At 23.9% G+C, this 10,000-nt stretch overlaps 3 protein-coding genes across 4 annotated transcripts in view; 2 read left to right on the top strand and 1 right to left on the bottom strand.

Moving 5' to 3' along the window:
• LOC124422786 (54S ribosomal protein L12, mitochondrial) overlaps window positions 1-324 on the top strand; it is a 1,046-nt gene extending 722 nt beyond the window's left edge. Inside the window, exons 3-4 of the mRNA XM_046959684.1 lie at window positions 1-42; window positions 137-324. The exon at window positions 1-42 is cut by the window's left edge and continues 90 nt beyond it. Coding sequence (XP_046815640.1) covers window positions 1-42; window positions 137-253 — 159 coding nt within the window. The 3' untranslated portion in view covers window positions 254-324. The remainder of the gene's footprint in view (window positions 43-136) is intronic.
• A 195-nt stretch (window positions 325-519) lies between these two features.
• On the top strand, window positions 520-3,588 carry LOC124422785 (protein maelstrom 2). Of its 2 annotated transcripts, XM_046959682.1 has the most exons (10): window positions 523-840; window positions 1,033-1,231; window positions 1,327-1,701; window positions 1,770-1,942; window positions 2,079-2,300; window positions 2,409-2,558; window positions 2,630-2,666; window positions 2,947-3,024; window positions 3,147-3,200; window positions 3,343-3,588. In XM_046959682.1, the coding sequence occupies exons 1-10, from the start codon at window positions 703-705 to the stop codon at window positions 3,357-3,359; spliced, it is 1,443 nt and encodes a 480-aa protein (XP_046815638.1). In that variant the 5' UTR covers window positions 523-702; the 3' UTR covers window positions 3,360-3,588. The 2 variants fall into 2 exon arrangements, with proteins under 2 accessions (XP_046815639.1, XP_046815638.1); XM_046959683.1 differs by lacking the exons at window positions 2,079-2,300; window positions 2,409-2,558 and having other exon boundaries at window positions 520-840.
• A 4,914-nt stretch (window positions 3,589-8,502) lies between these two features.
• LOC124422772 (G-protein coupled receptor dmsr-1-like) overlaps window positions 8,503-10,000 on the bottom strand; it is a 22,217-nt gene continuing 20,719 nt past the window's right edge. The window contains exon 2 of the mRNA XM_046959658.1: window positions 8,503-9,066. Coding sequence (XP_046815614.1) covers window positions 8,852-9,066 — 215 coding nt within the window. The 3' untranslated portion in view covers window positions 8,503-8,851. The remainder of the gene's footprint in view (window positions 9,067-10,000) is intronic.

Below are 10,000 nucleotides of genomic sequence, written 5' to 3'. Positions count from 1 at the left end.
AAGGAGATAAAGAATTTGTTACCAAACACAAATCTTGTACAGGTATTGTATATCATTATTAGGACGTTTAACATTTTCTCTTTTTAAAATATTTTTTTTTTTAATTTTTTTCTTTTTTTTATTTTTTTTATTTCAGGCTAAGAAGTTTATCGAAAGCGTACCGGTGGTTGTGATGAAAGATATTTCACAAGACGAGGCAACTAAACTTAAGGAATCTATTGAAAAAGTTGGCGGAGAAATAGAAATTACGTAATGTGTTACTCTACGTTATAATCAAACTGTATGTATTTTTTACAAATAAATTGTACAAATCATTTATTTAAATCGTTAATTAACTCATGAAATAATTACATTCTTAATCTATGTATATTTTATATTTTATTTAGGATACATTTATGATTGTATGATGATATGAAAATTAAATTTTGATTATGTATAAACTATATAATTATCTTTGATATTGATAGCTTTACGATCCTATTGATTATTTTCTTTTGATAATTAAAAGGATTCACATTAGAAGTTCATCAATAGAGGCGCTGTTAACGATTAACGAATTAGAGAAATTAACAACAGCGCCGTTCTGGTGTAAATACGTAATATTAATTCTAAAATCGAATAAGAGATCGCAGTTTATCGTAATTCGTTGTAACGTTTATATTACATTATCCGTTTTGTTTGCGTAGAAGTTAGAAACTCAAAATGCCGAAGAAGCAAAAAAGTCACAACGCATTTTATTATTTTATGTTAGAGTGGAGAAAACGTAAAGAGAGAGAGGGTCATATTTATGCAAATTTTCTGGAAGTTCGAAATGATCCCGCATGTAGTGAGGCATGGAAGGTAAAATTATAAAATATTTGAAAAGTACATGTTTGTCCTTTGTGTAAGTTTTTTTTTCTTTTTCTTTTCTTTTTTTTTTTTTTTTTTTGACATTCATTGTTATGCCTTATTCGATGGTGTGAAGGTTAAATTTCAATTAAACACAATAAAATCACTCGTTGAATAATTTTTTCAATTATTTCTTTATTACAGGATTTATCACCTTATGAGAAACAAGTTTATATAGATTTAGCAAATGAAAAAAAACTTAAACTTACTTGCAAGGGTAAAAAAACTAATATCGGAGAGTCTGTAATTCTTGTCAAAGAACAAGAACGTGAGTTAACAGAGTTTAAGTTAAAAATGCGGAAATATATAATAGATCATATTAATGAAGGTCTAACGAATAATAGTATGTATATTATTTAATAACGTGCATACATGTTCTAGTTTTAAATATCATAGAAAAATATGAAATTCTATATACATACATATATATTTTTACAGAATTGAGTGAATATAAATTTTATTTTTTACACTTTAATTGGCTCTATATTACCCAAGATAAAAAAATATACGCACCTGTTGAATATGCTGTTGGAGTATTTTCATTAAAATATGGTATTGAAAAATATCATCATAAGCTTATATATATAAAACCTGATTTGGGATATACTTGGGAATCCTTAGAAACTAGCCGATGTAGTCATAAAATTCCTCCTGAATTTTCTGAAGGTGAAAAAGATTTTCACAATTTGTATATGGATTTAATAGAATTCTTAAAACCAGATATGATTGATAATCAATATCCACCATTTTTTGTGATAAATAATATAAATAAAGGTGTACAATCACTTCTCAATCAATTAACAGAAGCTGCAGGTAAATTAATATTTAATAGTTTTAAATTATAAACAATATTGTTTTTAATAAATTATTTATTATTGCAGATTCTGATAATAAATTTATGGTATATTCAATTGAATTTTTATATACCACATTGCGTAATGCTACGCTTAGTAGAAAATGTAATCCGGAAGATTTCATTCCCATTCCAGAAATTATTGGGGAACAAGAATTTATGACTGACAAATATTCATTCGAAAGAAATATTGAATGTGACGTAAGTATTTGAATTATCTAACGAAGAATCATACTCGTATAAGAATATTTTGATAATGTGATAAATCAAAGTGTTAAGTGAGTTTTTAATTTTATATCATTTATCTGTTGTTATTATTATTATTTACATTTTTTAGTATCATAAGAATATAGATGGAGGGAGTCAATTTTGCAGTTTGGCAATAATAAAACGATGGGCATATACTATTTGTGATTACTGTTGTCATGAATTAGGAATTGAATTAATTCCTGGCATTCATTGTTCTTTTAATCGGATGAAAAATATATTATGCGATAAGTTACAGAATATTTCATTGAATACTAAACGATACAATGATACAAAATTATGTTCATCTGAAGTAAGAGAGTATATTAAATAATTAATTTCTTAAAGATATTATAAATAATATATTATATATATATATATATATTTATAATCTTTGTTAAAAATTGTTCGTATAATTTAGGTAAATCGGGATTATAAATACAAAGTTTCTAAAAGTACTATAGAAGAAGAATCAAAGCTTAAAAAAAATAAGAACGATAAACCGTTAACAATAATTGACTATGCTAAAATTAACGAATCACCATCATCATCTTCGGTTTCTCATTCTGTTGTAAATATTTACTTAATTTCTCATGTTGTTTATATTTCTTTTATTATATGTGATATTATTTGCCTTTACAGAAATTTGAAAGACCACTTAGACCTCCAAATACAAAAAGTAAGTTTTGTTTTTTCTTCCTTTCTTTTTCTTTCTTTCTTTTTTTCTTTCTTTCTTTCTTTTTCTTTCTTTCTTTCTTTTTCTTTCTTTCTTTCTTTCTTTCTTTCTTTCTTTCTTTTATTTTTTTTTTTCTTTTTTTTTTTTTCTTTCTATCATGTTAACATCTTTACAAATGTTTTTGCAGTTTACGACAATAATCTTTTCTATATATGAAATTGACCTAACAACGCGCGTTCAAGTTATATCTTTCTATTTACATTTTACTTTGTTTATTTTATAGGCTTTGCTGCTGTTGTTGCTGGCTCTAGTAAAAATATTGAAAATCAAGATTTTTCTGATGTGAACACTCTATTAGCCAGTAAGTCATATATGATATTTGTGATTAATTTTTATTCAAGGATTATGATAAAAACTTTGAAAAAATCCTTTATGATATCGGAATATTATAATTAATTATATGTAATATTTATCGTATTTTAGAAGGAAGAGGATTGAAAAGAACATCGAACATGACCAAATATATAACTGGAAGAGGTTCGTATATATATATCATTTCAAATAATTTAATATAATTTCTATACATACATATATGTATTTATGTATATGTATATAATCTTAATAATAATATTAACGCTATATATGTTAAAAAATGTTATTTTATTTTTTTTATTAACAGGACACGGAGCCATTTAATCACAAGCCAAATATATATATTTTTAATTAAGAGATATTGAAACATATTAATTTTTCTACTTACATGTGTAATATGTAATAATGTTTAACGCGTCAGTATTATTTTTATATTAATAGGCGAAGATAATAATTTAATCAGAAACGAAAGAAATTAAAAGAAATATTTACTATATGATTTATAGACGTGGTGATAATTCATCGAAAATATTATACGATAATTATTAAGAGAGCTTTTCTTTTTTTTTTTTTTTTTTTCCGTTCATTTTATTATCGATATGTATATATATATCTATCGTTGTAAAGATCTTAAATATTTTTAACTTTATTGATTATATCGAAACATTATTATTATTATTATTATTATTTTTATTATTATTAAAAAACGAAGAATATCACCCTAATATTTTGTTATACTTACTAGTTTCGATTATTTTCATCCAACTTTCTTTTTCTGTGATCTTTTTTCCTAAGAATGTAGATATATGTGTATATATATACATATACATATACATATACATATACATATACATATACATATATATATATATATTTACATACACATATATATATATTTACATACACACACATATATATATATATATATATATATATATATATATATATACCAAAGGAATTTTGTTACCTGCAAAAATTATCTTGTAATATTAAATATAATATATTTATATATATATATATATATATATATATGTATGTATATTTTTCTATTAGGAGAAAAGAAGGAAAACGTCTATTTTTCTTTTCTTTTTTTATCGTATGTACAAAATAAATCAATATATGTATATATATAAAATTGATGATTATATATTTTATAAAAAACACCACGGCGCTATATCTATATATACATAGTTATTACTAAATAAATGTTTAATGCTTTTTTTAATTTTACAATCTAATAGAAAGAATTTATTATAATATTGTTTATATGATTGCCGAATGGTATTGTACATATTACCCTTTCCTTCCCCCTTTTCTTTCCTGCCTAAATGATGTACTTAAAAAATTTTACTGGAATAAATTTTAAAGTAAATGAATTAAATGTAGAAACAAAAAGAAGAATAAAAGCGAAGAAAAAAAAATTGATCAACGAATTCATTGATTCGTCAAATGTTATTGAAGGAAAATTAATGCCATTGTTTGGGATTGTATAATTTATTAAAAGTTCAATTTGACATAAATCGATGAAGAATCATCGATAAAAAGTTAGATTATGTAGATTCTCGTTGGATTTGTATCAATATTCTCTGAAATTTTTATACGATTGAAAATATTGATTATCAGATAAAAAGATATGTTGTGTCTTACCTATCTCGATGATAAACTTCTCTGAGATAGCTTTAATGAAATACCTTCAAAATCCTTATCGTATTTCATTCTCAAAATCTACTTACGAATATTTGAAACGTTCGTTTATAAAACACAGCAATAAGAACGGCGATAAATCGGCCGTATCACATTCAAAATAAAAAATTCTGTATATAAAAGAGACTGTATTTTTAAAATGCATAATTTTATATATATTTCAAATCCGACGGTACTGTCGAGAAAAAGAAAAACATAGTAATGATTCGTACGAAAAACAAATGGAAATATTTATTGTAGGTATCAAAGATAAAAAAAAGTCAAAGAAAAAAAAAAGTCAAAGAAACAACAAACAAAAAACAAATATTTCAAATTTATTTTTGAATCCCCATGAAAATTTCGTCTCAATCAAGAAAGAAGCAGCAATCAAGTAAATATTCAAAACGATATATCCTAAATAAAAGTTTTATTAATTTATAACAAAATCATGAAAGGTGATAAACGAATAAAATATTTCATATTATTTTCATCCTTCATTGACAATATAACAATTCGTCGAGACTTTAATCATCGAATTTATTCATTGTTGCGTTAATTGAATCACATAGTTTGTTCTCGATAATTCAATTTTTTCAATATGTATTAAAATCAATTTTGAATTAACAAATCGATTTTCGATTTATTCAAAATCAAAATTATTTATTAATAATCGAATATATATAAAATCGATCGACTTTTTGTATATCAACAGAATTTTATAATAAAAAATTTCGATTCTTTCGATTCATAATATACTACACACACACACACACACACACACACATATATATATGTGTGTGTGTGTGTGTGTGTGTGTGTAGTATGTATTTAAACATATAAAGTCGTTCCTGAAATGTTTAATTTTTATTAGAGATAAAAATAAAACATTTATATTCAATCGTTTAACACACAAACAATTAATTTTTATTTCTTCTTTCTTTTTTTCTTTTCTTATTATTATTATCATTATTATCAGCATTATTATTATTATTATTATTACACTAATTACATATTCTCACTTAATTATTTATAATGCGTGAATTTAAAAAAAAAAAAAAAAGAAAGAGATATTTGCATTGAGACTAATGAAACACTCTTTTTTTTTCTTTTTTTTTTCTTTTTTTTTTTCTTTTATGATCATAAACACAAGAGCCGTATGAAAGATATGCGACCTTTTTTTCTTTTCTTTTTTTCTTTTCGTGATGTGTGTTACATTTCTGAGAATGCAATTTATACATTGAAAAGAAAAAAGAGGAAAAACGTCCATCCATTCCTCCATCGACTTCAAAAAAAGTCACGAATTTTTTATACGGTTTTAGTACTTATATAAGATTGTATTTATCGTCGTTAATCTGTTATCATTCGCTGTACGATTTAATTATTATTTAGAAAAACATATACATATCATACATATCGTTTACGATATATATTATACATATATATGTGTATATACATATATAATTTGATAATTCTGATATGAGAAGGCCGCATTTGTACATTATAATACAATAACAATTTTGTTACCTAAAAACATTTGATTTAATATACACAGAGAGTTACATATACGATAGATTTATATGTATGTGTGTGTACGTGTGTGTGTGCTTGTCAGCATATACTGTACATTAGAATAAATTAATTATTAAATGAGTATTGTACAAGAGTATAAAAATTAATTTAATTCATTTATCGTTATCGTGATATACATTACGCGCGAGACAAAACAAATAAACAATGTGAGTAAATAATAACAATAACAATAATAATAATAATAATAATAATAATGATAATAATAATAATAATAATAAGAAAAAAAATTTCAGTCATATATGCATATATATATTTCGTCTCATAGTAAACAATTATTGTCGTTTCTTTCGTTTTGTAAGATTTTTTAATAGTATGAGCCATAATTACGATCGCATTGAGAAGTTATATTATCACTGAAATTGTATTTCTTATTAAAACATGATAGTTGTATGTGTACATATGTGTGTGTGTGTGTGTGTGTGTGTGTGTTTATATCTATATATTAATCAGCTGAAGCGGATTGTATCGACCTGTGTCGACAATCACCGACAAACACATTGCTATCCGTATCTCTATCTTTTTCTCGGTATATGTAGGATATATAAATATGTATGTATATGTTTATTCGATTAAATATCTTAGAAAGAAATATGATGTACTAAATGATTGTGCACTCTCTTCTTATCGTTCGAAATTCAATCGTTTTAAATTACCATAAACGATATCATGAAAGATTTAACAAAAAAAAAAAAGAAAAAAAAAAAATAGATAAAGAAAAGAAAAAAATGGTACAAATAAAAATTATGATCTAACGTTATTCGTTCGATATTAATGGATTTTTTTACAATGAAATCTTAATATAATTTTGTAAAATCGAACAAACAACGAACGACGACGCTTCGAGGGCACTGATTCGTAATCATTTCAAATAGATTTCATTCAATTTTTTTTTTTTATATATCGATCAATCGTTATTTACAAACGTTCTTTCGTTTTTCTTTTTTTTGTTTTTTGTTTTTTTTTTTCTTTCTTTTTTTCTCTTTATTTTCGAAACAATCGAAGAGACTTAAAAAATACATACGTATATTATGATCTTATATAGAGAAAAGGCCAGCTCTGTTAAGAGCTAATCGATGTTTGGATCGATCGATTTTTCGATATGTTTTCGATATTATTATCGATCAAGTTGAACAAAAAAAAAAAAAAAAGAAAAAAAAAATAAACGTAATATGCGCCGATAATTGTGACGACGGATTGAGTGAAAGGAAAAAAATTGAAGAAAGAAAAGATGAAAGAAATAAGGAAGAAATGAAAAAGAGTCACTTTAGGATTCAATACGTATTACAAAATATTATTATTTATATTTTAAATCTGATCTAATGTCTGAACTAAGAGATATGACAAAAAAAAAAAAAAAAAAAAGAAGAAAAAAAGAAAAATGGAGAACAAGTTTTAAAACCGTACCGTTTAAATTACTTTTGCTAAGTTGTACGAAAAACACGTAATATAATAATAATAATAATAATTCTAATTTTATTTATTTTGATAAATAAATTAAATAAGTAGGTAAGTAAGTAAGTAAATAAGTAAGTAAGTAAGTTGCTCTACTTCTTCGATATACTTCGTTCTTCTGGTTGAAATTTAAAATTTTTGCTTTACCGCAAATATCCGTCTATTTACGATGGAAAAGAGAAATAAAAGAAGGAATAGAAAAGAAAAGAAAAGAAAAGAAAAGAAAAGAAAAATAAGGGTGTAATGGATCTGATGGTATTTTCCATGAATATTTTCGTACTTTTAAAATATCACAAAGAGAAAATAGCTTCACTGAAGAAGAAGAAGAAGTGAAAGGGGAGGAAATCTCTAATATCATTTCAAATGAAAATTAACGCGATTATAAGACAAAAATGTAAATAAATATACTGTTGTTTATAAGCTTTCTTTTTGGAAAAAAAAAGAAAAAGAAAAGAAAAAAAAGAAAAAAGAAAGGTTCGTCGACAAAAGTTATACGTTTGATCGTATCGTTCGACGAAAAAAGATTTCAGCATAATTACAAAAAAAAAAAAAAAAAAAAAAAAAATAAAAAAAGAAAATATATTCTAATGATTTCTTCTAAAGTGAATTTTTTTTTTTTCACGTGTAAATATATTGTTTCATAGTTATTTAAAAAAAATGTCATCAATTATCGGCTCATACACGGATATATATATATGTATATATGAGCCGTTAATTTTGAAAGTGCGTACTAAAATTATATATTTTTGATAATTTTTTGATAATCATTTTAATTGATTTTTTTTTTATAAGCATTATTGCATATTTAAATATAAATGAAATAAGATCATAAGAAATATAAAATAAGTCTATTACTGCATACCCATATTTTCAAGGTCATTCCAATGCAAACCATTAAATATCTGGCAATGACATAAAATGTTCTTGCCCCACTTTCAAAATCAACGGCTCATATATAATACTATATATATATATATATAGTATTATATATCTCCTTCAGTTAGTTTTCGTGAATTTAATTCTTAGAGAAAGTCGTTGATTGGATTGAATTAGAACGGATAGCAATATGTTTGACGGTTTCTTCTTCGTTGCTAGACTTGCGTGACCTGTGTCACAGTATGATTTGTTGCACCCGTATTACCATTGTTATCCATTGGTTGTTGTGGTATGGGCATCCATCTACTGAGATTTCTCCACTTGCTGCAGAAAAGTTGTTTAAACGTTGTCCGAAATTGACGGCTCATCGTGCAATAAAGGATGAAATTTATCGCCGAATTTATCAGTGTTAGGATATCTATTACGTCACCTAAAGACAAATTGAGATAAATAGAGAGAGAGAGAGAGAGAGAGAGAGAGAGAGAGAAAGAGGGAGAGAGGGAGAGAGCGCGAGAGAGAGAGAAAGAGAGACAAAAAAGAAAGTAAAATTAAAAGTTTAGATTGATTAGAAAGAGAAAGAAAGAGAGAGAGAAAGATGTATTAATGTTAACAATAATAATACTAATATTATTAATTTGATATCATTTATAAATTAATTTTCTTTCATGTCGCTCTAATCTTGTATTATATTATAATTATTAGAAATATATAAGAAATTATAATATATATACAAATATATAAATTTTATATATATATATGTGTGTGTGTGTGTGTGTGTGTGTGTGTGGTTATGTGTGGTTATGTGTGTATACATATGTATATGTATATTAAAAGTATTATATTTGTATAAATTATATAATTTTATACTAAAATATTTAATTATAATTATACCAATTGTAATTTAATAAGTATAATATTATTACTTAATAGTATAACAATAATATTATATTATTTGTAGCGTATTAATATAAAATAATGATTGTATGTATATATATATATATATATATATGCACACACATATATAATGAGTATAATTTATAATTACAAAATTTGCAAAAATTTCGTACGCAAAATAAGTATAACATACGATAAATTATATAAAACAAAAGTAAAATTAAATAAACAAAACATATAAGTATGTTTGTATATATTTAAATTAACATTACAGCTTTTATACATCATGTTGGTAGCTTTTGAAGAAAATAACAAAAAAAGAAAAAAAAAGAAGAAAAGAATAGAAAAGGAAAAAAAGAATTCTAAAATATTTTTTGTTCGAATTAAAAATAAATGAAAAAAAAAAAAAAAAAAAAAAAAAAAAAAAAAAAAAAAAAATAAGAAAAAATAGTCAATCAATTAATCATTCA

This window comes from Vespa crabro, chromosome 3 (assembly GCF_910589235.1).
Source record: "Vespa crabro chromosome 3, iyVesCrab1.2, whole genome shotgun sequence".
Taxonomy (NCBI): domain Eukaryota; kingdom Metazoa; phylum Arthropoda; class Insecta; order Hymenoptera; family Vespidae; genus Vespa; species Vespa crabro.
Note: the sequence above shows the minus strand (reverse complement) of the source record. Positions and strands in the feature narration are given on the sequence as shown.